Below are 27,576 nucleotides of genomic sequence, written 5' to 3'. Positions count from 1 at the left end.
GCAAAGGCTGCGTCTGCACTTTTCACATCAGGAGGATGTGGAGTCCAAGTAGCCTGCTAGGCATTATCGGTTATTTTTAGAATTTTGAAAACAACTTTTGTGAATAAAACTATAACACTAAATTTAAAAACTCAGGAAGACAGTTCTGAAACACCAAATGTACATTTTTAAATTGAACATAAATGTTGTATGATCTTAGAAGTAATCATAGGTTTCATTATGAAAATTAATTCTTTAAATATGTTAATTTGCATGTTTATTATTATTTTTTATTTATTCCTATTACATCTCAATTGTTATCCCCTCCCTTCTATCCTCCCATTCCTCCCTCCTTCCCACTTTCCCCTACTCCCCTCCCCTATGACTGTGACTGAGGTGGACCTCCTCCCCCTGTATATGATCATAGGGTATCAAGTCTCTTCTTGGTAGCCTGCTATCCTTCCTCTGAGTGCCACCAGGCCTCCCCATCCAGGGGACGTGGTCAAATATGGGGCACCAGAGTTCATGTGAAAGACAGTCCCCACTCTCCACTCAACTATGGAGAATGTCCTGTCCCTTGGCTACATCTGAATAGGGGTTTGAAGTTTACTGGACGTATAGTGTTTGGCTGGTGTCATAGTTTGAGCAGGATGCCTGGGCCCAGATCTGCCCATCATAATGTTCTTCTTGTAGGTTTCTAGGAGCCTCTGGATCCTTCTATTTCCCCATTCTCCCATGCTTCTCTCACCTAAAGTCCCAATAGGATGTCCTCCTCTCTGTCCCACTTTCCTGGTAAGTGAAGACTTTCATGGGACACGCCCCTTGGGCTAGTGTCTGGATATAAGTGAGTATATACCATTTGAATCTTTCTGCTTCTGTGTTAACTCACCCATTATGATCATTTCTAGTTCATTCCATTTGTCCACAAATTTTGCCATGTTTTAACACAAGAAGATGTATATTTCGTGACAGTGATGGCGAGCAGACACGGAACAATTGACAAAAGACAAATTATGTGGTAGCAACCTCTCAAGTAACAAGGAACTGTTTTGGATCTTTGGCACAAGCATTTTGGGAGACTTAGTTGAAAGCTGTTAGATTTGGGGAAAATCAGTGCACAAACACAGAGGTCAGGAGACAAGAGATCTGAGAGGTGTAGTTTTGTGGGAGAGTTTCGGTCCCTGCGAAAGACTAAACCCACTTTAAAGTAATATTTAGTCATTGAGGGTGAAGAGGGTAGCCATTGGAACACCCTTGCTGCACAGGAGGTGGCTAGCTCAAATCCCCTCCTCTCTTTATTTTAAACGTGACTCAAGGGGACACTGTGGAATTGTATCTTGGCATTTTTATCAGTTACTTTCCCACTGTGTTGAAATACTAAGACCAAAAGCAATTTAAGGTAGGGTAAGAGGGTTATTTTGGCTACAGTTCAGGTGTTGGGTTCGGGGTGGAAAGCCAAGGCACCTCACTTTAGAGATGGAAGCCTAAAAATGAAAGCTTTATTTTCTGAGCTCAGGTAGATGCCAGTTCGGGATGTGAACCACATCCTGAAGGGAGATTGTAGGACATTTTCAAACAATGGAAACACAAAGCGAGGGGTCCAGGGGGTGCTGTTGCTCTGACCAATCATATTTTGACACAAGGGGTTGAGCAAGGAAGTAACTGTGGGTGACTCGGCCTTATCCAGGTCACCTGGTTTTGGGGCCCTTGACTCGCCTTTTGCGGTCAGGTCCCCTCTTGGACTTTGGCCCAGAATTCAGAATGATGGAAGAACTAAGGAGTGGGCGAGCTGCACATAGTCAGTTAAGTCATGACAGGCAACACATTTACGAACCCTGTGCCTCACTCAGTTTGGAAAACGGGATAAGGGCAACTTCCGTCTTTAAATCCTTTACTGGCTAACAGACAACCCCGGAACACCTGAAGAAGCAGAACAGGAGTTGAGTCTGAAGCCTTTCTGGAGCCTTGTCTCTATCAGTAAGATAGCCTTGTTCCTGAGGGGCTGGACTCAGGCCGCTGTCTCCTAACACAGGGGAAACATTGTTCATAATGGTGTGGAAAATATGGCAGGACGGTGGGAGCAGGCTGAGTCATCACATTTGGATGCATATTTAGGAAGCAGAGAGAGACAGAAAATAGTGCAAAGCCATAAACCCTCAAAGCCTGTCCCGGATTCTGTAGCCCTCCCAAAGAGCGTCATCAACTGGGGACTGAGTCCGCCGGAGCGTGTGGGGGATGCTTCTCCTTTAAACCCCACACCACTAATAAGTCTTCTAATCAACTCCACACCTCCAGCAGTCTGCCCCCGTGGCCCCTTGAGAGTTCCTTCAGACAGCTGTGGAAAGCTGCTTGCAAGCAGTCTCTCGGGCATGGCCTTTATGAGGAATGTCGGGGCAAGGAGCGGGGGGTGGGGGGGGGGGTGGGGGGGGCAGAGCTCTAGAAATGTCTGTGCCACACCAGCATGCCACCTGTTGCATCTTTGCTTTCTCAGTTTCCTTATTTGTAAAAGAGGAAACAGGAAACAGTTCTAAAGAATTCAAGAAACTTGTTCGGTGATACTCCACTCTGGGCGCTGGATTTCGCACCTGGAGAAACCAGCAAGGAGGAAAACACTTTGACAGAGAGAAAGAGCGAGCATACAGTGGCCAGGGAGATCTTGTGGAGGAAACACTCTTCAAGGGTGAGAGTGGAGACTGTCCAGAGAGCCCACTGCTCAGAAAAACACTTTCACGGAATAAGACTGGACAGTGGACGGAGAGACCTTAGTGCTGACCTACATGTTTAGCCAGGCTTATCGATATTTCCTAGAGTTTCTGTAACAGACAGCTTCCCTAAGGAGGTATTTTCCTATTCTGATGACTGGCAGGCCTATTTTGATGAATTCTTTCTTCTTTAGCAGAAATCATAATAATCTGAGACTCTTTTTAGCAGTGGAAAGTGATGTCTGCATCAAGGGCTAGAGATATGACTCCGATTCCATTCTTCTGAACACACACACACACACACACACACACACACACACACACACGTATCAGAGTAGATTAAATAAGAATTGAAGAAAAAATAAACAAACCTATTAAAAATAATCCATGCTCTACCAGAAGTAAACAGGATTTCCTTAAAGGCCCCCAACAGAGCCCTGGCGTTTCGGACCAGACCTCCCTACTTCTTTGTGATCTGCAGCCATCCTTTCCTGAGACGTTTAAAATTGTAAGGAGAATCAATATTACCTTTTCCTTTTCTCATTAATAGTATTTCAAATACTAAGGAGGTTAAATTGTAATTTCCTCTTCTTCAGTATGTTGCGAGATACAAGAGTTGGGGCCCAAGGCTGCCTGTGGTGGTCGGGGCTCCATCTTTGGTGAGCTTCATGCTTGCTGATTTCTACCTAGCCACCTAACATTATCCACTCAGTCCATGCATAATTTGTATGATTTTTAATCATCATTTCTGTGTAGTTAGGGCCATAAAGTTTCTGCCTCCTTTTCCTTGTACACCAAAGAACTAGGAAATAGATATTGATAAAGAAAAATGAATTTATTCACAGTTTTCTCAAGCCAGCAGGGAAGGGTGGGGAGAGAATTCTAATTTTTCTCCCCTGATGCCCATGGCCATCTTACAAATTGTACAAAGCCTTTAGACAATATGTAAATTTAACTGTGACACTTTTGCTAATCTTTTTCTAAGAGCAAAGGGACCTGGGTCCCAGGTTGCCTCCATCGCCTCTGCTCTTGCTTGCAAATACAGTTTAGAATTCAAGTCAGAGTGGAAGAAAATGGGGTCATAGAGATCCTCCATTCTTGAAAGTAAAAAGCATCTTATGGGCTTTGTGGAACATAAGACCTCCGCATTCCAGGCCTGACAGAGTTCCTCAGCTCTAATTCATTTTTAAAAATCATTCTTTTAATAAGTACATAATAGATGTCACTGGAATTTTCCTCTGGGTGTTGGCTTGAACCTCTCTTGCATGGCTAGCAAACACACTGGGATTGGCAGTGTTAATTGTCAGCTTTGCAGGATCTAGAGCCACAGGAAGTAGGCTACTGAGCATGCCTACAGGGCATTATCTTGGCTGTTAATTGACATGAAGAGAACTGCCCACTGTGGGGAGAGTCATCCCCTAAGTGGGATCCTGAACTACATAGTGCAGAAAGGGAGCTGAATGGCACATTCTATGCTTCTTGACTATGGATGAAGTATCACCAGCCCCCTCCAGCTCCTGTGGCTTCCCCATCATGGTGGACTGAAACCTAAAATGCTGAGTTACTCTTGTCAGGGCATTTTAGTCCAGTAAGATGAAAAGAAACTAAACTACAGTCATGAGATACTGTCAAAAAAACATAGATGAACAACACATTTGTGTCTTTTCACAATGTTGGGTTTATTGAACAACAAAATTACAAGGTGCGATAGTTTCATTGGTGGCAATTTGCCAGATATTCCTGTTTTACTGATATTCCTATTTTACAAAGGTAGGTTATCTTATTCCCGTTTTAATTACTAATATGAACTGTCAGTTCACATATTTCATTTCACACAGTAAGTCCCTCTCCTTCCCCTACTGTGTGTGTGTGTGTATGTGTGTGTGTGTGTGTGTGTGTGTGTAAGTTACAGAATGACTATAAAGACTTAGAAGCAAAGAATTTCAAACAAGCCCATGACCCAGAGCTGGGAAACTGATACAAAATGTAAAGGAGACTTTGAAAATGACATAAAGAGCCACTTGGGGGTCTCTGGGAAGGTACAGCTACTGTTTCAGTGTCAAGTTACAGAGCAGAGTGGAGCTGTAGGGTTGAGCCCAGCCACAGGGGAAAAAGGGAAGGACCGTGGCCAGGTGAACGAAAGTGTAGATGGATGAACAGGATGTCCAGATGGGGCGTCAGAAGGACAGGCATTCATAAATGAGTAGACCATGTCAACAGCAGGGACTGAATTGAGCTGAAGCCCCTGGGACAGTCAGCAGTCCTCTGCCTCTTGGTCCTTTGACACAGACACCAGGTGGTCAGAGAACATATCAGCCATGTCGCTGCCATGTTAGAGTCACATGTCCCACTCTCTGTGGGGTCCAAGTAAAGGATTCTACCATATCCTCAGTCTGGCGTGTCTACTAAGCTCTTGGTCATGGTTTTCCTGACATTTTTAATATGTCCATGTGTCCCTAAAATCCCTATTTACCCTCAATAAATTTATACAGTGTGTCTTAGTTTAGGGCTTCAGTAATGTGAAGAGACACCACAACCAAGGCAACTCTTATTTTAAAAAAAGAAAAAGAATAAAGGAAGAAGGGGGCTATGACCAGGCTGTAAAGTGAATAAATAAATAAATTAAAAGAAAAGCCATTTAAATGGGGCTGGCTTACAGTTTCAGAGGTTTAGTCCATTATCATCATGGCGGGAAGCATGGCAGCATGCAGGCAGACATGGTGCTGGAAGAGCCGAGAGCTCTACATCTTGATCCACAGGCAGCAAGAAGCAGACTGTGTACCATCTTGGGTGTAACTTGAGCATAGGAGACCTCAAAGCCCTGCCTCCACAGTGACACACTTCCTCCAACAAGGCCACACCTCCTAATAGTGCCAGTCTCTGTGGGTCAAGCATTCATACACATGCGTCTATGGGGGCCATACCTATTCAAGCAACCACACGGTGTTACCATGTTTACTTCTGAAACTTGGTCATGTAGCAATCTGTGCCACATGGGAGGTGCCAGGCAGATAATGCCTTGCAAGTATCCACCCAGTTGCAGCAGCAGCAGCAGCAGCAGCAGCAGCAGCATCTATCCTCCAAATGGAATGAAAAACTGCTTGTGAAATGGAATCTTTGAAAGGAATGTCCAGTGTGAGCACAGTCTCATATATGATGGAATGACTTAGGGCAGGGCACGCTGATCTCAACACACACTAACTTTGCAAGTACAAAAACAGATAATATGGTAATCTGATAGCTGGTGGAGGAACACAAATATCTCTCTTTAGATCCTTTCCTCTTCCTTCTGGGCTTTAGCATATGACCCTGATTACAAAGTGACCCACAGAGAGTTGGACGCTTTCCAAATTCCACTGATACATGAAGCTTGGTGCCCACAGTGCTTGGTTCTGAGGGGTCCATGAGCATCGATATTTACTGCACGTTAGATGATTGTTCTGGTCTAGATGATAGACAGTGCCAGCAACTTGAAAAGAATTGTCCAAACTAGATAGGACCAGGCTATAGATGTTCAAACTGTCCCTTTTCCCAAACCCAGTGAAATCATGATGTGTCTTGGAGCAACCTAAGAACTGGTGATGTCGGAACAGACATAATTCAGTCTTTGTGCAACTGTACGTTCATAACTAATTCACTTACTAATTTTGTTTTTCACAAGCAAATATTCTTTTGTCTTTATGAATCTTAGTTTAACAGTGGCCAGTCGTCGTAGATTGCCCTAAAAATGAAAGGTAATGTTTAATAAATAGGAGGTGTTTAGTTATTTTGACTAAGAGAGTTAGTCGAATTTTGCACTCTTTTTCCACAGGATGTTTAATAATGTGGAGACCTGCTGGACTGTTGTGTTTATTTCCTCAGAGATAAACCTAGACCTTGGAAACTATCTCCTAAGACACAATGTTAAAGGAAGAGTAAACATGCCAGCCTCCAGAGAAGCTAGGTAATCTCAGGAAGTAAACAACTCAAAGGCTTCAGGAAGTCCTTAAAACTGACTAGATACAGTCTATCCCTTTTTCCTCAAGCACATATAAGCAGTAAGGACTTCTAAGAGACACTCTCAGACCAGCCAAGTCACCTAAAAGCAGGACCACCTGAGCTACCCAGAAGAATCTGATTGGTGGGGCTTCTGAAAGAGGCTTAGACCAACTAAGTTGCCTGGAAGGGAAACTTTGCAACCCTTTGAACTCCCTGAAAACCATGCAGCTTTTGTTAGCCACCCGCACCGATGTTGGGATGGAGTTTTTTGGTGATGCAGTTGTCTTTGTGTCATGTCTGCTCCTATAAGTAACTCCAGTAAAAGCCATTGGCTCACACAGGTCTATTGTTAGTTCCACATCTGGGGTGAGTTGCCATTTCTTCATATTTTCCCAGGAATAGTGCCACACAACACAAACCTACTAGCACCTAGTAGGTAATGGGGTAGTAGCCAGGGAAGTTACATGGCATCTGCAACTGCACAACCCCAAATTCCAGTATCAGTAGCACAGGGGGAAAAACACTATTCAATGTTGACAAGTTAAATTTGTGCATTATAGTGAGATTTGCAAACACTGCTGTTGCTGGGAACAAGCAAAAGAAACTTACTCTGAGTATTACTCTTTCATTTTCAGACTCCATTTGATCATAGGGAGCTGGGCACTTCCCAGTAGCTGAACAGCTTCTGTTGTAAGGAAACAGTTGTCTGAGTCCAGACATCTCAGGGACAACTTGTAAAGAGACAATTGTCTGAGTCCAGCATTTTTTTTTGTTTGTTTGTTTTTGTTTTCATTTTTAAAAAACATTTATTATAATTTATTCAGGTTACATCCCAATTGTTATCCCCTCGCTTGTATCTTATCATTCCCATCCTCCCTCCCTCTTCTGCCCTATTCCTCTCCCCTAGACCTCTGACTGGAAGGCACCTCCTCCCCCACCGTATGACCACAGCCTATCAGGGCTCATTCGGATAGGCTGCTTCCCCGTCCTCTGTGTGCCTCCCGACCTCCCCACCAGGGGGAAGTGATCAGATTGGGGCCATGAGAGTTCATTTCTGAGGCAGCTCCTGATCTCCCCACAACCATGGAGAACGAGATGGAGTCCAACGTTTTCAAGGACAACTTCTCCATCCTGCTGGCAGGGTCAACTAAGTTCATGCTCTTAGGCCCAGGGACCTACTCCTATCCTGACTGATGGAAATTCTTTTGCTCAGTCCCTTATGTCAAAATATGACTGGACAGTGCTACAGCCCATATCCGCCCCCCCCCCCAGCTTTATGGTTTCATCCATTAAATATGCTGTACAACTTCCCTTCAGGGTAGTAGTTCAGCTCCCGAGTCTGTTCTGTGGCTCTGACTAACCAGCAGTGGCTTGATTACAGTACATTTTGTCACCTGCATTGACCTGTTGTTTGAGTTATGTTGGATTTAAGTAGACCCCACAACATTATCTCTCTTTTTAAAGAGTTTAAGAAGAAATACCAGTCGAGCAAGGAGGAACAGCACCTACAAGCCCAGCACTTGGAGAGGCAAAGGCAGGTAGATCTCTGTGAGTTCGAGGCTAGCCTGGTTTACAAAATGAGTCCTGGACAGCCAAGGCTACACAGTGAAACTCTGTCTCGAAAACAAAACAAAAAAATATAGCGGGGGGGGGGGGGGGGAGAAGAAATGCCGGAGGCGTGTAAGTTGAACTCTTGCTTGAGTCTCATCCTTGTAGCAACTTGCACCGCAGTTCCCTCCAACTACTTTACCTGTGAGGCTCCTGCTGGTGCCCTTTTGTTTCCTTTGCCTAGAATCTCCCATGGCTTCCCTGTCTGGTCAGTGCTCCAGTGCTCACAGAAGATACCTCTCCAACACTGTACTGGCTCTCAGCTCTTCCTCCCAAAGCTCATCACTAACACGGACCTAGGTGTTTGGGCTCCTTTAAATATCTTCTCCTGTGTACTTACCAAATAGCATTATTATTTGGAGTATATCTTCTTTCACTTATATTTTGTGAATTGCTTCAGGATATGGTTATACCTTTTTTTTCCCCCTCAGTACTATGGACTATGTGTCATGGCACATTAGCTTGGAATGGACATTACATTTTTAGTGAATGAGTGAGTAAAGGAATAAAATGAGTTGCATGTTTAGATGCTAGAGTACGGCATATGGGAACTCCACTTGGTTCTCATTTTCCTAGGAATTTTCCATTCCTCTTATGGAGAATTGGAGGTGAACAAATCTACTGACCCTGAGCAGCCCTGGCTCAGAATCAAAGGGAGCCATCTGGATGGCTGAGTTCAAGAACAGGAAGTGGCTAATCACACATTTATCTCTTCCATGTTATCTGGGGATTGAGATTGTTTCCAAATCTGTTCCTAACACGCTCTCTCTCTCTCTCTCTCTCTCTCTCTCTCTCTCTCTCTCTCTCTCTCTCTCTCTCTCTCTTCCTGCTTTGAAGGCCAGTGAAAATGTTTTAATTCATACAGCATAACATCCCAGGGCATTGTACATTTTTACCAATTAAGCAATTATTTAACAAATGCACAAAGCAAAGCGTGACTGCTATATACAGTATGAGGTTAACAGCACAGAGTTTTTGTTAAAATGAAGTTTACAAAGCTTGTCAAAGTACAGGGGAAACTAAACGTAAATCAAGTTTTGAGAAAACGCATGGTATATGTGAAATGTTTACAGCAAAAGGGTAAAATTTCATAAGATAACATGGTTTTATTATTTTATGCTTAAAATAAAAGTAATTCTCTTATTATCTATACGTTATGCTCCCCCCAAACCCTGGAAATTCCAAAGGAAGCAATTGGAAACCCTTAACATTAGCAGAATAGGCTTGTAAGGCAGTCATAGAAATACTTTGAAATCAATTAATTGTCTTAGGAAGCAACAATAAGCTTAAAATTGGTAAGATTCCAACAGTTGTAATGAGAAATGTGTATGCCTCCTAAGAAGAATTTGAGAGAGCTTTGCATGCAGCACCCAAGGAGCTGTGGGCTGGACTGATGTAGGCGTGAATATTAATCTGTGGTCTGCCTTTCTAGTCTGAAGATTCCTGGTGCTTTTCTTCAGGTTCTGGTCCATGGCTGGAGATGTCTAGAAAGTGGAGAGAGCTAACTGGGAATGGCGAGTCTTTTGAAATCTCAAAGTTCGCCCCAAGTGACAGACCTTCTCCGACAAGGCCTGTCCTTCCCAAACTGTTCCGCCAACCAGAAACCAAGTATTCAAGCATTTGGGCCTTTGGGAGCCACTGTGTTTCAAATCATCTCAGATAGTGACATTGATCCGCCATGTTTGCTGCTTCAAGGATCACGCTATTGCTCTAATAGAGAGCTAACGCCTTCCTCCAGCTCCTGGTACCCCTGCATACCTGCCCCCCGCCACCTCACCTCGGGAAACCACTGATCTGTTGTCTAATTATATAATGTTGTTATTTCAAAAATGTTCTATAAATGGGATCACGCAGCATTGTGAGATTGGCACTGCTTGTTCCGCATGGGTGCCTGGAGGCTCTCCCCGGGTGCTACCGGTTTGATAGTTCATTCCTCGTCTGTTGGAGAGCATCGGGACGAATTTCAGTTCGGGACTGTTTTAGTTCCATCGTGCTGCTTTTACAAAGCACCCTAACAAAAGTGACTTGGGGAGGAAAGGGTTGGTCTGACTTCCGTTTCCGGGTTACACAACCCATCATTTGATAGAATTCAGGGCAGGAACTCAAGGCAGGGGTCTTGGGAAAATGCAGCTGGCTGGCTTGCTCTCTGGCCTGTTCTCACACAGCCCAGGCCTTCCTGCCAGTGGAAGGGATAGCATAAAATATACCAGGCTGGACCCTCCTGCATCAGTCAAGACAGCCTTCAATTCCTCAGTTGAGGTCTCCTCAGATGACTGTAGACTGTGTCAAGTTGAAAATCAATGCTAACAAGGTGGGTATGGGTGGAGGGTTGGAAAGGGTGAGAAATTAAAGAAATGGGAAGGTAGGGATGGATGGTGGGGGCGTTGCTATGGCTAAAGCTGCTCTAGACATTTGTGCAGGCATTTTTGTGTGACTGTAAGTACTTATGGGCTAAATTTGACAGTAGTCAGATGATATGGTAACATAGGAACTATGTCCTCAGTTTAAAAAACAAACAAAAATATAGCACAGTATTTTATGCTCCAATCAGAAACATGTGAGTGGGCCTGATAATGCCTGCCATATTTCTAGCACTCAGAAGACTGACATAGGAAGATGCTATGATGGAGGGCCAGCCTGGGCTACATAGCAAGCCTGTCTTACAATAAAATAAAGAATAAAAGCAAGAGAGAGGAGAGAGGGCAAGGAAGGAGAGAGAAGGCGGTTTGTGATTCAGTTTCTCTGTATCATTTTCAACATTTCTTATTATTGATTTTAGTCATTCTGACAAGTAGGTTGTGGCATCTCAATTTAATTTCCATTTGATTGGACATGCATTTTTATGCTCATTTTCCACTGATGCCTTTTTTTTTTATTTTTAGTAAACTCTCTCTGCCTGCATTTTATCCTTATTCTAATTTGTTTCTTTACTTTTTATTTTCAAAATATGAGAATTCTTTTCATCTTATACATGCTAGCTCTGTGCCAGTATTTGTAGTTTACAAATAGTGTCCTTTGTTCTGTATAATTTATTTTTTCATTTTTTCCATTATCTCAGGACATAGTTGCTTCATTTTCCTTTTTACTAATTGTTTTTTAGGAAACATACGGAGTGATGGCTTTGTTGTATTTTGATATATCATTTTATATAATGCCCCGCTGCTATCCTCCCACATCCTGCCTTCTGCCCTCTTGCTGGTCCTCTCCTTCTCCTACACATTCCTTCATCTGATTCATTTTAATTAGCACAATTGTCTCCAGTCCCATTCATTTTCCTGTAAATGTCATCATCTCAATCTTTGTAACTGACAGGGACTACCCTAGGCATATCAATTTTTTAAATCTACTTATGTAATTATATCTGGCTGTTGATCACCATAGACCTGCAAATATCTCTGTGGTTCACTGACTAGCATCCGCTGGGGACAATAGTCAGTGACAGCTCAGCTGGGTCATGTGGTAGTTCTATTTATAGCTCTTGAGACCTCCCTATTGCTTACACGGGTTTAAATTCCCACCAGCAGCACATATGAGTTCCTCTTCCCTCACACCATGGCCAGCATTTGTTGCTGTTGCCTTGATGATAGCTGTTGGGTGGAACATCTGTGCTTTAATCAGCATTTCTCTGGTTGCTAAGGATATTGAACAATTTTTCAATTATTTATGGTCCATTTGTGTTCTTCTTTTCAGTCAGCTCATTCACCCATTTGTTGATTGGGTGCTATTTTGGGTGTTTAATTTCAGGCCTCCTTATAGACCGTAGATGTTGGTTCCCTGTCCTTTGTACATTTGTCAGTGATTCTTCTCCCATTCTGCTGGCTCCAGCTTCATTCTATTGATTTTTCCTTTGCTTTGGAGACGCTTTGAAGTTCTATGAGTTTGTCAGTTCTGTGAGACCGTGCTGCTGCTGCGGCTGAAGTCCTTTTTATTAAGTCGTTGTTCATGCCTGTCTCTTAAAGAGTTTTCCCCTCACTGTTTCAGAGTCTAATGTCTTACATGAATATGCCTGATCTGTTTTAAATTGATTTTCATGTTGGGTGAGAGATATAGATCATTCTTTTGGGTGTGGGGATCTATTTTTCTTGGCACCATTACAAATGTTGTTGAACTTGAAGGCGTCCATTTATCAACATTTCCATCTGTGCTTTATACTTTTCTCTTCTGTGGATTGTACTTTCCCTGATTTCTAAGGGGTTTAACCTATGTTCAGTTCTAAAAGCATCCTAACCTTGCATTTATATTGACATCCATGCCACGTTTTATTCTTATGGTGTGAGACTTGTGTCTGGTTGGTTACCGAGTGTCTCCACACTACTTCCTGTAACAGTGATGTTTCCCTTATTCAGCTCACTTTGCACTTGTTGGATATGTTAGTGTCCACTTTCAGGATGTTCTCTGTTCCATCAGATGCACATCATCAACCCTAGAGCTGTGCGATGAGTCTTGAAACTGGCTGTCCTCTTCTGCTTTACTAAGGTCATTGTGGCTATTCTGGCTTCCTTCTATTTCTATGTAAGTTTAAGAATAACATTATCCTCATGCACAAAGAATCCTACTCTAACTTTCATAGGCATTGCACTCTATAGCTGCATATCACTTGGTGAAAATTTGACCCTTCCGTTATGGTGAAACTTCAAAGTTATAAACACAAAGCGTGCTCAGATCTTTGTCTTTCTCAGCACTCATAACATCTCACATATAAGTTCTGTGTGCTGTTTGTATGACTTACACCTATGTAGTTTATTTTTGGGCCACTGTAATTAATTTTTAAGTGTATTTTAAATTTCACCTGTGGGATCATTGCTACTCTATGAAAATGCAACCAAGTTTTGTTTGTCACCCTTGTGTGCTGGTTTTATTTAAGTCGACTATCAGTTCCAGAAGGGATTCTGGTTTTGATAGATACTTAGAATTTCTTTTGTTTTGTGTTGTTTGTGGAGCAGGGCTTGGTTTTTAGAGACGGGTTCTCTGTGTAACAGACCTGGCTTTGTAGACCAGACTAGCGCGAATCTTCCACAAAAGGAATCAGGATATTTTCAGATAGAGTTTCTTCTTTAGCCTGGAATGATTTCCAATATTGAGTCAACCTAACATCCTTGAAATAAATCTTACTGCTTCATGGTGTAAAATTCATCATATGTATTACTAATATTTTATTGAGCATTTCTGTGTCTGCATTTCTGAGATATAGTACTCTATGTCTTTTTTACTCTTTATTTGTAGTTTATTGGTCCCCCCTCCCCCGCTTTTACTCTTTCATTGTTTGGGGAGATGGAAGTTTTTAAAACTATGAATTCAATTTTGCTAAACAACAGAGCCATACAAATGCCACTGTGTAGCATCATGGTGGTGTGTAGTTTTTGAGGAACTAATCCACTTCTTTTGAGCTGTCAAACATGTATAGACCTGCTCTAGGTAGCATTATCATACCCATGTCTACAGGGTCTGTTTCATTCTGGAGAGTGATAATTTGTATCATCTTTTCTTTATTTTGGTTTGTTAAAGTTTTGCCAACTTCATTTGATTTTTCAAAACTCTTTTATGACACCCACTTGGGCATCTCATCAGAGCATGTACAGGACTGTTAATCAGCTTTCCATCACTGTGACCAAAAAGCTGAGAAAATCAACTTACAGCAGAAAAGCTTGATTTTAACTAGTGGCCTCAGAGCTCTTGATCCACGTTGTTCATCTTCTGTTCAGAGCCTGAGGTGATGCTGAGCATGGTGAAGAGCATGCTGTGGACCAAAGCCTTGAGGAGCATGGAAGCAAAGATAGAGATAAGACCACTATACACCCTCCAAGGACACACCTCCAGCGACCTACTCTCCCCAGCCAGGCTCCCTCCCAGTAAACCTCATCACTTGAGGCTTTGCGGGAACACCTCTCATCTAAAGCTAAACAACCCACTTGGCTTCTGCTGATGTGGCAAGGGCTGGAACACAGGGCCGTGTCGGGTTTTGTTTGTTTGTTTGTTCAAGCATTTGGTAGGAGTAGAACACTGTTATCTAAAATGTCCTAGCCTTCTGGGCCACCCTTGTGCCAGTCCTTTAGCTAAGGAGAACACTTCTCATTGGCTGTTTTATTTGTTAGTAGAATGCCAGGGTTAAGTCTTCCATCTGGGCGTGATCACCCGTCACCTTTCACATCACGCTGACTCACAAAGTTTACCTGAGAACACCCCAGCTTTTGAGTTCTGGACCATGTGGTCTTTTTACTTTATTTTTTAAAATGATTCTGAATCATGTTGACATCTTTTACTTTTTTTTTTAATGATTTTACTTGAAAAAATATTGTAAATTCTGGATATTTATCTTCTGTCTAAAGCATAGCTTGTAAAGAATTTCTCTTCCAGATGTTAGCTGTGTGCCCTGCTGAGTTCCGGGTCATTTGTTTGTCGGTTGGTTGGTTTGTTGGTTTGGTCTTGTCTGTGCAGAAACCTGATTTTTGTGTGGTCCCATCTGTTGACACCTAGGGCTGGGGCTGCTCTTGCCAACCACGGTGCCTTGAAGAGTTTCCTCCCCACTGTCATCTAATGGGCACTTTCCCCTGCTAAGCTGTCTGTCTGTGTGTGCTGGAGTCCTTTCCCCTGCTGAGCTGTCTGTGTGTGCTGGAGTCCTTTCCCCTGCTGAGCTGTCTGTGTGTGCTGGAGTCCTTTCCCCTGCTGAGCTGTCTGTGTGTGCTGGAGTCCTTTCCCCTGCTGAGCTGTCTGTGTGTGCTGGAGTCCTTTCCCCTGCTGAGCTGTCTGTGTGTGTTGGAGTCCTTTCCCCTGCTGAGCTGTCTGTGTGTGCCGGAGTCCTGCACAGGGCAGAGATACAGGTCTGCCTTATACTTTATTTCATCCCTGATAATGCCATTACTCCTTTCCATCCCTCAGAGGGGCTCAGAATTTCAGTTTAGAGCTTTGCTCACCCATGCAGGAGTGATGCGGGGGGGGGGGGGGGGGGAGTGGCTGAAGACAGCTCTCTAATTAGTTACATACCTTAGGATGGGAGCTTCAAAGCCAGCAGCAATTTTGGGAATTCTCCTTTCTTCCACACCCTATCTTAATGGGTGAAATGGGAGAGAGACAACAATAGAGGGAAATCTCATGTGCTGAAAGCATTACAGTTGCCAAAATAAAGCACTTGCGATTTTATTTACACAAATGTCATTCAGAAGATACTCGAGATGTTTTAATGTGGAAGAAAAAAAAGCATTATGTGATGACTTGCTTCAAGAGTGGCAGACTAGACCACACAGGCAGGCCCATTTGTTCCAAATCAGGTCTTATGGAAATCACAGAAGAAAATCAGTAAAGGCTGTTCTTTGACCCCTTAGGCTCAGTATTGACTATTTTTAGGTACTCTGGCAGATAAGATTGTTGCCCAATACTTGCCCTAAGACAGCCTGCCATGAAACAGGGATGTAATTACTAGAAACAAGTCAGAATGGGTGTCATTAGCAAGAATTTTGAGGCATACACTTCTGTGTGCACGCGTATATACACATCGTGTTCACCCATGCAAACTTCACGTGTGTGAGTGTGGACATGTATGTGTCCCGGTGCACATGAAGAGATCAGTGAACAACTTCAGGTTTTTTTCCTTCTTTCCACCTTTACTCACAACAGGGATGTATTGTTGTCCAACCCTGGTCCCTGTCTATCCACACGATCTTCTTTCTCTGCCTCCTACCTCACAGTCACAACAATGAACGACTGATGACAGTTTACAACTGTTGAGACCTAGGGAGGTGGCTCAGCCAGTAAGGTGCTGGCCTTGCAAGCATAAGGTCCTGGTTTCGATCCCCAGCACCTGTGGAAAAAATGCCAGGCATCTTGGTACATGCTCCTAACCAAGCACTGGGAGCGAAGAGATGGGAGGATCCCTTATGGAACAGTTGGTCTAGCCCCACTGGTGAGCTTCATGCCAGTCAGAGACCCTGTCTCAAAAAGATTGATGGAATTGTTTTCAGGATGACAGCTAAAGCTGTTCTCTGACTCTCTGTCTCTGTTTCTGTCTCTGTCTCTGTCTCTGTCTCTGTCTCTGTCTCTCTCTGTCTCTGTCCATATATATCTCAAAAACAACTATTGTCAGGTGTGGTGGTGCATCATTTAATCCCAACATTTGGGAAGCAGAGGCAGGTAGGTCTCTGTGAGTTTGAGTCTAGCCTGGTCTATGGAGTCAGTTGCAGGCCAGTCAAAGCTATATCATGACACCTCCATCTAAAAATGAAGTAACAAAAGCCTTTGAAAGGCAGTGCAAAAAGTCATGTACCTGTGACCATGGTGATGGGGATATATAATACTTTAATAGTTCATAAGTTTACAAAGAAAATGCTGGACGGATGGCTCAGCAGCTAAGAATGCATGTTCTTGCAGATTCTAAGCAATCACATGGGACTTCACAACCATGCAGTTATGGGGGATGCAGCGCCATCTTCTGGCTTCCACAGGTACTGCACACACACACACACACACACACACACACACACACACACACACACACACACACACACACACACTCATACACACACACATGGTGCACAGATATACATGCAAGCAAAACACTCATACACATAAAGGAAAAGCAGTTAATATTTTGCTAGAGAAAAATTTTTTAATAAACTAGGGACTGCAAAGATATGATGCTTCATATAAAGACTGTTTAAAATTACAAAATTGGTTGGCATCAGGCTGAGTATTTAATGTTAAAAGAAATTAACAAATGATATGTTTTCTTCTCTTTTTATGTGATTCTGAGTCATCAGCTCTTGTAGAAGGGAAAAATAAAGTCAAAGATTACTCTAAAACTCTCCAAAGAGCTTTTCTTAAAGGTGTATGCTCACAAAAGTGTAATTATAAAATTAAAGGTGAGCTCCCGCCTTCATGCAGACAATAAACTACATAAGACAATTAAGGTGGCAGTGTTCCATAAAAATGGGGTTGCCTTAATATTTCATGCTCAGGTTGTATCCCTGTATGTGTATGTGTGTGTGTGTGTGTGTGTGTGTGTGTGTGTATGTGTGTGTGCGCACGCGCGCGTGTGCATGCATGCATTTAAATTCTTAATATATGACAATTTCTTCACCATGGCACTCTTTGAGGGCTTGGGGTTTTTGTGTTTTGACAGTTTCAGTAATACGTGACTCTTCTGGCAAGTCTGAGCAGGTGCCCCCTACACAAGCTTGGTACCCCGCGGTTAAGGTGCCATTTGCTGGTGAGGCACCCTACAGGGTTCAAATTCACAATTTTGTTTAAATAGTCTGAACTCTAGCCAAGTGAGCTAACCGGTCCCAGGGAGAGCAGCAGGACGGCTTACACATTCCACAGGAGCACTGATGTGTAAGACTTCAGGGTCGCCTAATTCGCCTAATTCACTGACCACATCGTAGTGGATGAGAGTTGCCCAGTGACATAAAGTCCCTCTATGCACAGCTCCATTTGTCCTTGTAAAAGTGTTGGCTTTCACAAAAAGTGAATGTGAGCACAGCAATGAAGCTTTGTGCTCAAAGTCCTGGTAAAGCTACCTACAGGAAGAGACTCTGTGCTCAGAGCAAGTGTTTACGTATGGTTGGAAAGAAGCAATTGAGGTTATAACATCACATTTGGTACCCTAACCTAGGTAGGGCAGAAATGAAGGCTCCTGGGTGGCCCAGCTCCTCAGGCTGCCATTATATTCTACGTGGATGGGCACTCCGGCATCATGCCCCACCAGGTGCATCTCATGCAATCTCCCTGAGGCCACATGCCTCGAAGTTATTCACTAACCTTTAGAGATGAGTCTTGCACGGATCAAAGCTTTCAGTATCCATCACGGTTTTAAAAGATAATCTTAGAGGTTGATAGAATGTCAGTCCCCGTGTGTTTTGTATTACACAGGCACATCGTACACGCTATACAGTGTATGTTGATATGTAATGGGCCAGAGAGATCAGAGGGCATAGAGGCCTCTCTTTTTACAGAACCTAAAATGGTTGATATTTGAATCTACTTCAGTCACTGTCAGTGGAAGGAAGATCTGATGTCCCTACGTGACAACTTCAAGGCTCAGGCTTCCAGGAATAGTAGCTAGTAACTGCCAACAAGTTTCTGAAAAAAGAAAGTGATTAACTTTAACAACAACAAGGAAAGGAGTTAATATTTGGTTTCCTCGTTTTAAACAGAAAAAAACAAACAAAAAACCCAAACAAACAAACAAATCCTCCTCCAAACACCTCCAGCAAGCCTTGAGGAACGTGTTCAAGCCACAGATTTATTTTATCTGTTCAGCTTTTGCTTAGTTTGGGATGAGGACATGTTTCTCTTGGAAGTCCAGGAAATTGATTACACCTCTCCCCCCTAGAATTGTGTAATGCCTCTAAATAGTTCTCCTGAAGTCTGTTTCCCGTCATCACTGTGTATTTCACAATGTGTCTCCAAATGTGCGTTTAGATATTTTTATCCCAAACAGTATTCTCCAATGTGGTAAACCCTTGATTATTCAAGGGGCCTGGGTGAATGATGATGCACAGCTAGTTTCTTCTCTCGTTCTATTACTTTTTCAACATAAATTAACAAATCTGCATGGAGAGTCTGATGGCCCTTAGGGAATGCTCCTTTGGGGTGCCTTTTCTTATTCTATATATAAAAACTTGAGAAAAACCTTAGATGTCATTAGCTGTAACTTCCTAATTTGGTAGAAATGGAAATGAAAACTCACTCTCCAGCACCCCATAGCTGTGAAAAGAAGAGCTGAGATTATAAATCAACCCTCGTACATCACCACCTCCGCCTAGCCCCCCCCCCCCCCCCCCCACGCTCCAGCAGGTGCTGGTTTCTCTTCGCTTGCTCTCCTCTGATTGGATGACTGCTGACCTCGGCAGTGAGAGAGACAGCAGTGGAGTCCGACAAATTGGAAAATTCAGTGAATTTACCAGGGTGGAGAAAGAGACAAGTAAATTATTACATACATGGAACCAGACCACAGGGCGTGGTGGTGTGTTGTGGGGTACAGAGGAGAAGGCAGCACAGTTGTCAAAAGAAGTTGGGGGAAACTTTGACGAGTACATGAGAGTCTTGGAAGGTGCTGAAAGTTCTCTTAGAGGAAGGGAAACATGTACAAAGGCAGAAGCCAAGCGGAGGACAGGAAAGGGAAAGAATGGGGGAGCAGAGACAATATTTACCAAGAACGGAAACATTATTTATTATGACACAACTATAAGAAGAACACTCCCTCTCTGCGTGGTTGGGAATTGATGGGCTGAGGAGATTATTCAAACTTTACAGAAATGGGGGCGGGGGTAGGGGTGGGAGGTGGAGAGACAGCTCAGCCGTGAAGAACACTGGCCGCTCTTCCAGAGGACCCAGGTTTGAATCCCAGAACCCAATGTCAGCTCCCATCTGTCTGTAACTCCAGTCCCAGGGGATCCGGTACTCCCTTCTAGACTCTGAGACCCAGGCATCCACGTAGTGCACTTATCCACATGCAGGATAAAACACCTACATACAAAAATAATTAAATTTTAAGAAATTCAAAACCCATTACTGAATACTTTACTCCTTCATTTATATGAAGTGGGCAGGAAAGACTATGTGTGGACATTGTCCTGTGTGTGTGTGTGGAGTGTGGAATTGTATATGTAGTGCCAAAGAAGGTCAGAGGCTGGTGCCTACCTGCTGTTTCCTCTATTGCTTGCTCTGTTCTCTCTCTCTCTCTCTCTCTCTCTCTCTCTCTCTCTCTCTCTCTCTCTCTCTCTCTCTCTCTCTCTCTCTCTTCTCATCTCTTCTCTTTGAACTTGGAGCTCACTGATTCAGGTACATGGCTGCCCAGCAAACTCCAGTCATCTGCCTGTCTTCATATGCCCCAGCCCAGCGGTTACAGATGTGTACTGCCATGTTTATTTATTTGTTGTTATTACATGGGTGCTTGATGGTAGGGACTCTGGCCCTCATGCTCCCACAGGAACCATTTCACCAACTGAGCCATCTCCCCAGCTCAGGAATTGTAGTATTTCCATATGCTTCTATGACATAGCTACTGTTTAATTGGCTGGGTGTGTCTTAAGAATGTAACAGTGCCTTTCTCTGTGAGCACTTGCATCGCCTTCAATGTTGTACAGCAAGAAACGGTGTCTCGTATACATCCTTGGCTATGCTCATCTGGAACACCTTCAGAAACAAAACTCTTTAAAGAGAACAAGCTCTGGAGACTTCCGGTGAGTTCCCTCAGTTTACCCTACAGAAACATCACGTGTCTTGCCCAGCTCAGAAAAAACCCGATCCTCACACACCTATCTGTAGGGTGCACTAATTTCTTTTGAGATGCTGCCAAATTAAAAAGTAGCCATTCGTTTTCACTTTATTCTGAGCACTAAAAGATTTGTCCTGGGATTGCCAACCACATGCACTTCTTCCTTAGGAAAAACTGACTCTCTCTCTCTCTCTCTCTCTCTCTCTCTCTCTCTCTCTCTCTCTCTCTCTCTCTCTCACTCTATCTCTTGGCACACTCATATAGGTCTTGTGTTATTACAAGTTCCACCCCATTCATCGTCTTTCCTCCTCGCTTCTCCCTCTCTCTACAGAGACTTGTTATATAGCCCAGGCTAGTCTCAGACTCAAAATCTTTCTATCTCAACATCCTGAGTGCTAGGATTGAAGGTGCATCACCACACCAGGTGGTAATTTGTTTCCTTCATCATTTTTCACATATCTTTTAACAGCATAGTATTTTAAAATGGTAAATCTGACACATGTCAGGTTTCTGTCATATCAGATCAAACGGATTGGTGATAAGATTGATAGCTGGTGCTAAGGTTGATACCTGGTGATAAGGTTGACACATGGTTCTGCTGCTGCCACCTTCACGTGTGTGCTTTTGTATTTCACTCATTCTTATTATTTCTTCTCTTTTTTGTTTCATACTGTTCAGATTTTCTTTGTATTTTTCTCTCTGCTAGCTTGGAAGTCATACAACTTTTTTGTTATTCACAGTTATACAAATATTTTTATGTACAAATCAGACTCTGCCTTTTCTTTCCATTTTATCATCTTGCTATATATGAAATGATCTGCTTTCTTGTCTCCACATCTGTTTCTCTCATATCTTGAACCTTTGTTCTTTATATTATGTAAGAGTTATTTTCTTTCTCTGATCATGTATTTTCTTGAGAAAAGGGAGTTTTACTTGATATTTATTTCAATTTTCACATCTATTTCAGTGTAATGCTAGAATGTTACATGTAGTAACATGTAACTACATGTAATGCTAGAATGTTACTACATGTTCCAAAAGTTTGTCAGGCTCAAGAATTTTATTAAACACTACGTTTCTCATTATTGTGTTCTTGATTTTTATTTCTTTCTTAGCCAAAAAGAAAAAAACAAAAAACAAAAACCAAGAGAACAAAAAATATGTCCTTATTTTCTAAAGTCATGTGCATTGCCCAGTGTCCTCCTTCACTCTTGACTCTTTGCCTATCATTATGACTATTTGGATTCATAATGTCCTCTTACGTAGCTCTCTACCTTAGTCCATGTCTTTTGTTCTGGCATTTGCTGTTGCACTGGAGAAATGAACTATCTGCTTGATTCTCATCACTATCTCATTTATTTTTCTCACAAGCTTGTGATATGTTTCCTTCCTGCTGGGTGTGACTGGCATAATTTCACTTGCATATCACTGTGCATCTCGGCATTAAAGCTTCAGGTAAGGACTAGAGTCTCAGCCCTGACGGCACGGCGGTGACTGCTACTGGGCCTACGAAGCTATGCTGCCCAGCGGGCCTATTGCTTCTGTCAGTCACCCCCAGTGGTGATTGCCTTTGGACTTTGTCTTATGTATGAGTGTCTTTATCTAAGTTATATATAAGTATTTCTCTTGCAAGCTCTGATTTCTATTTAAAGGACATCTTGTTGTCTTGTTCTTGCCTGGGGATCTTGATCCTCAGCATTCGGGGGAAGAAATGTTTTATATGATGTGTAAGTCAACAGCACTTGACTGATCACTAACAAAATGCTCTGAAGTAAGAGTCCCTTCCCTTATGCTGAACTATTTTTCACAGGCCAGTCGCATTAATAGTATTTTTAAATGTCTCTCTCTCATTTTAAAATTTTTAAGTGGATTCAGAGCCGGGATTTTCCAGCACATGCCTTGGGAGTTTGGTATTTTTTAATGCAATGAAGAATTTTAGAACCATGGTTAGATTATGAATCTTCTGTTATGATTACTCCATTTTTTTTTTTTTTGCATGAAAATATCTGCTCCTTGCTTGTGGCTTCTCTGTTCAGTAATCAAACCCACCTTCCAGCTGTGCTTCATTTAATTGGTTAGTTGAGTGTTGCCGAGTCCCCGAATGGCTTACTCTCGAGCCGGTTTACAGGTGGGCAACCCCAAAGGGTTGAAGGGCTACAAATTCTAAGCCACACTCTGTGAGCCTTGGAGAAACAGGATCTTTCCTTCCTTTTTCTTCAAAAGACCTTTTCCCATCACTGAACTATTTCCCTCTAACTCTTCACTTTCACCTCATCCCCATCAAGAACTTCAACAGAAATGATAAAGGGGTGACCTCTGCTTATCTGAGGGGCACTGGGACCTCAGGGTAGGGGTAAATGGATGCACAGAACGGGTGAGATGAAATATATAGAAGATTTCCTATTTGTTGAAATCTACTGATGATCTTTGATTACTTTGGGTCCCTTAACAGATGCCACTAGGTTGAGTTTTCCCATAAATCCACCAGACATGTCATATTTTATGACAGAAACTAATTGTGAGCCAGAGAGGCCTTTGTACTCTGCACATAGCAAACAAACAATGTCAGTCTTTGGGGTTAGTTGCTTTTGGACCTAGAGTGTTGCCAGAAGACCTGGGTTTGATTCCCAGCATCCACATGACAACCAACAACTATCTGTGACTCTATTTTCAGAGGATCTGATGCCCTGTTCTGGCCTTTGTGGAAACTGTATCCACATGGTGCACATAGGAACATGTAGCCAAAGCACACACATAAAATAAAAACACAACAAAATCTTTTTGAAAGATTTTTTTTTGCTTAAATTATATAATAATTATTCTGTGTAGAATGCTGTCTGCCACCCCATCATTTTAATTTTTTTTCTGAGTTTCTATGGCTATATCACATAAATGGACTTCTCTGGCCACTTGTCTGCCCACAGCTTGCCCATCAGGGACGTATAAGCCTGAAGCTTCTCCAGGAGGAATCAGCACGTGCATTCCATGTCCTGATCCAAACCACACCTCTCCACCTGGAAGCACATCCCCTGAAGACTGCGTGTGCAGAGAGGGGTACCAGAGATCCGGCCAGACCTGTGAAGGTGAGCTACCAACTCCTGGCAAACAGGAAATCGAAAGCTGATCTTGAGCTCTGTGACACAAAGAGTGTGTGCTTGCATCCAATTCATTTAGGATGATCTTTAGCGTCTCTGCCTTTGGTCACAGTGGGGTGTGTGTGTGTGTGTGTGTGTGTGTGTGTGTGTGTGTGTGTGTGTGTGATTTGCTTCTATTTCATAGCATTTGTTAGCACTAAACCCATAAGTATCCCCAGAGACAGGATCTGAGATCATAGGAGTGACGTGATTGCAGAAAACATGAATTAGTACTTAGAAATGAGGAATGCTACAGCTTCAGCAATGAATTTGAATAGCAACTAAGCTTGTGTTGGCCATCATAGTACTCAAAATAATTATTTTTCATAAACATTTTTCTATCATGTCAGAAGTTCAAAGTATTTACATAGTATATAGCACATGATAGAAGATGTGTTTTATAGTCTGTATCAATTAGACTTTTTTTTTTTTTTTTTTTTTTTTACTTTCTTTCCTTGTTTTGTTTCTTGAGACAGGCTGTCCTAGAACTCATTCTGCAGAGCAAGCTGGCCTCAAACTCAAAAAATACTACCTGTCTAGTGCTGGAATTAAAGATGTGTCCCATCACTCCAGTCTTGTTGTTTCTCCATTACTTCATTGTACCTTAATTAATAGAGAAAATAGTTAATGATCTATGAAGGTCAAGAACTAGGCTCTAGGGCTATAGCTTGCGAGCCTGTAGGTTATATGGGAGAGCACGTGTTTAGCACACACGAGGTCCTGGGGTCCAGCACCAAAGCTGGGAACAAAGCCTGGGAGATCTTACATTTATCTATGCAGTATTAAAATAAAACCCTTTGAAGCTTAAAAAGTAGTGTTCCACCTATAGTACATTTTAATTGGTAGCAAATATCTACCAGGGGTCGTATGTAAGGATTCTTCTTCCAAACACTTAGGAATCAGATAGATCAAATGGAAAAGCTGTGAAAATTAAGATAAATAAATATGGATATATATATATATATATATGTATATATATATATGTTTACACACACACACACACACACACACACACACACACACACACACACACAAGCAGACAGACAGATGGCATGCTTTGCTAAATAAACTGAAGCAATGCAGTCCCAAATACAGACTCTGACTTTGCTTTTTGCTTTTCTCTCCGTGAATGTCAGTTGTCCATTGCCCTGCCCTGAAGCCTCCTGAAAATGGTTTTTTTATACAAAACACTTGCAAAAACCACTTCAATGCAGCCTGTGGGGTCCGATGTCGCCCTGGATTTGACCTCGTGGGAAGCAGCATCCATTTGTGTCAACCCAATGGCTTGTGGTCTGGGACAGAGAGCTTCTGCAAAGGTAAGCAGTCTGGCCAGTTCATGTTGTTTCTTGGTAGTCTGGCCTGACATTCACTATTTAAAGTCTAATGGACTGGTCAATTATTTGTCGATTTTCCGTTCTCAGAGATCATACTCCTAAGAAAATAAAAATTATAGGAAGGTGGAGAACTGCTAAGTTTGACTGAGCCCATCATTGCCAAAAAAAAAAAAAAAAAAAAAAAAAATTGCCATACTTCTTTGATTAACAAGCCAAAAAAAAAAAAAAGGCTGTCTAGAGCAGCAGTTCTCAACCTGTGGGTCGCGACCCCTTTAGAGGTCACATATCAGATATCCTGCACACCAGGTGTTTACATTACTATTCATAACAGTAGCAAAATTACAGTTATGATGTAGCAATGAAATGATCTTATGGTTGAGGTCACCACAACATGAGGAACTATATTAAAGGGCCGCAGCATTAGGAAGGATGAGAAACACTGGTCTAGAGGTAAGTAGGCAGGTTATTCAAACTTCAGTAGGGGTAACAAGAACACCAGGACTGGGGACAAGTTCTGAGATAGTCAGAGTTAGGGCTAGAGTCCAACCACAAGACAGAGCTTGAGTCACACCAGAGTCCTGCAATGGAAGCACCTCAACACAAATGTCTCCAGTTGTAGAAAGTGGAGGATTTATCATGGTGCGATCCCAAGATTTCAAGGCAGCAGGAAAAGGGGTGGGAGTCATGGCTTCCACATAGAAGACAGAGTAGAGTCTCAGATCCACCATCCCTCTCCCAACTTGGTCACCTTCATCATCTGAGTTCCTAGTTCTAACAGCTGCACAGCCCCAGCCTCCAAAGGCTTCACAAGGCAGGAGGAAGGAGGCTTTCCAAGGAAAGAGAAGAGCAAGCCAAGGACTCGAGGACCTCTCTGCAACAGCCTGGCCCCCCAAAGCTGCTTTGAATAGTGTACTAGATGTGAGACATAGGTATATGGAAAAACCAAGTCATTGATTTTTTTTCTGATGTTCAAATTTAGTTCAACATCTTGGTGGGTTGATTTGCTCATTGCGAAACCTGGCAGCCTTACTCTGTCTGTGGTCAACACTCCTTGCTGAGGACTTGACTTCCCCAAGACTCCATCCATAATTCACCCAGATCACTGGGTAAAAGATGCTGTCTCCTGGGAACCCTGGTGCTTTTATACCCAGAGAAGAAGCTCGCTGACTCACCATTCCTGGAGCATTTCAAAATTCCACAAACATGTAGTCCGTGTTTATTAGGCACTGAAACCGAACCCAGGGGTAAATAGGAAACTGTGCAAATCAGATCTCTCTCATGTACCCTGCAAAAAGTCAAGGGGAAGCTAAGATCAGCAGGTTGAGCAAAAATGGCAGACAGGGGAGCATAGAAAATTCAATGGATGAGCCTCAAAGGCATTTGCATTAATAAAGAGTAGGAATTGAGGGGGAGTCTAAGAATAATGAAGTTCCTTAGCACAAGGAGGAGGGAGGGGAAATCAAAACCAATTGCTCAATAAAAACATAGTTAAAAGTCAAATTAATAAAGTGAGAAATGTAACCTGGGAGATCCCCTTGAAAGTGGGGGATAATTTCAAAGACAAAAGAATTCTGAACAGAAAAAAATGGTGTGAGAGAAAACTCACCACTTGACGTCTTCCTCTCATATGAGGAATTCAGAGAGTGAGTAGAATTAAGGAACAGCAGTAAGAGAAGATCAAAGCCTATAAGCCCAAGGTGAAATCCTGAAAATAACTATGCACAACCAAAGCCTTTAGATCCGGTTTAAAAAATCAGTTAGCAAATGCCAGAAAAGAATATTAAAAACAGACCAATGTCTGGAAATAATCTTAGCAACATATCTGAATGCCCCAGAAAAACACAGAAGAGCATTGGCTTCCTAGTTGCAAATAGCCTCACCTCTGAGAGGCTTCACCTACCCTGAGGCTGTGTACTGGGTGCTTGAGATTTCTGGAGAATATATTTCTATGATTCTGAGAGAAAAGACTAAGAATATTGATTTCCAGTCTCACCAGCCACACTAGGTATGTGAGGGTAAAGGAAGGTCATTTTCTGTCACGCAGGTAAACCCACACAACCTTACTGAAATAATTGTTGACCTGAAACATTTTCGTTGAAGTCACCAGTTATTGGCAGTTGCCAGTTCTGTGCGAAATGTTTACTCTTTCCTCCAAATAGAGGACAGTGAAGAAGACTCCATTTTAACTTTCTATCCATGACTTTTCGAGGGAGAAAAGTGGATTGGGCAGTCTATCCCTTCAGAGAAAGGTCCTGACCCTGCCCCCACTGCCTTCCAGAATCAAACCCAAACCTCTGCCTTACACTAACAGCCATAGATGTCCATACAGCACCTCTCTGAATGCTGTTCACATAGAAGCCTTGTCTCAAGCCTTGATCATCTGCGGAAACCCTGATCCCTTGCCAACCTCTTCAGCCTGAGAGGCGTGGCTCTAGAATGTTCTCTGCAGTCTTCCATAGTTCCAGTCGTTATGCTGTGTCAGGGTCGCTCAGTGAAACCTGTCTGTTACAGGGTTTGGGACTTATTTTGGAGGTCAAACGCTACACAATTTTGGAAGGAAATTGAGCTAGAAAGCTCTGAAGAGAGGTTGGAACATCAAAGAGTCCCTCGTGACTCAACCTGAGATCCCA

The 27,576-nt window shown here is 42.7% G+C and overlaps 1 protein-coding gene across 1 annotated transcript in view; it reads left to right on the top strand.

The window, feature by feature from the left end:
- Positions 1 to 27,576, top strand: part of Svep1 (sushi, von Willebrand factor type A, EGF and pentraxin domain containing 1) — a 183,308-nt gene that overhangs the window by 42,647 nt on the left and 113,085 nt on the right. Inside the window, exons 4-5 of the mRNA XM_051162513.1 lie at positions 23,403 to 23,561; positions 24,749 to 24,928. Of these exons, the coding sequence (XP_051018470.1) occupies positions 23,403 to 23,561; positions 24,749 to 24,928 (339 nt within the window). The remainder of the gene's footprint in view (positions 1 to 23,402; positions 23,562 to 24,748; positions 24,929 to 27,576) is intronic.

Source organism: Acomys russatus, chromosome 2 (assembly GCF_903995435.1).
Source record: "Acomys russatus chromosome 2, mAcoRus1.1, whole genome shotgun sequence".
Lineage (NCBI taxonomy): Eukaryota > Metazoa > Chordata > Mammalia > Rodentia > Muridae > Acomys > Acomys russatus.
The sequence above is the reverse complement of the archived record's forward strand: the minus strand, read 5'-3'. Positions and strand labels throughout refer to the sequence as shown.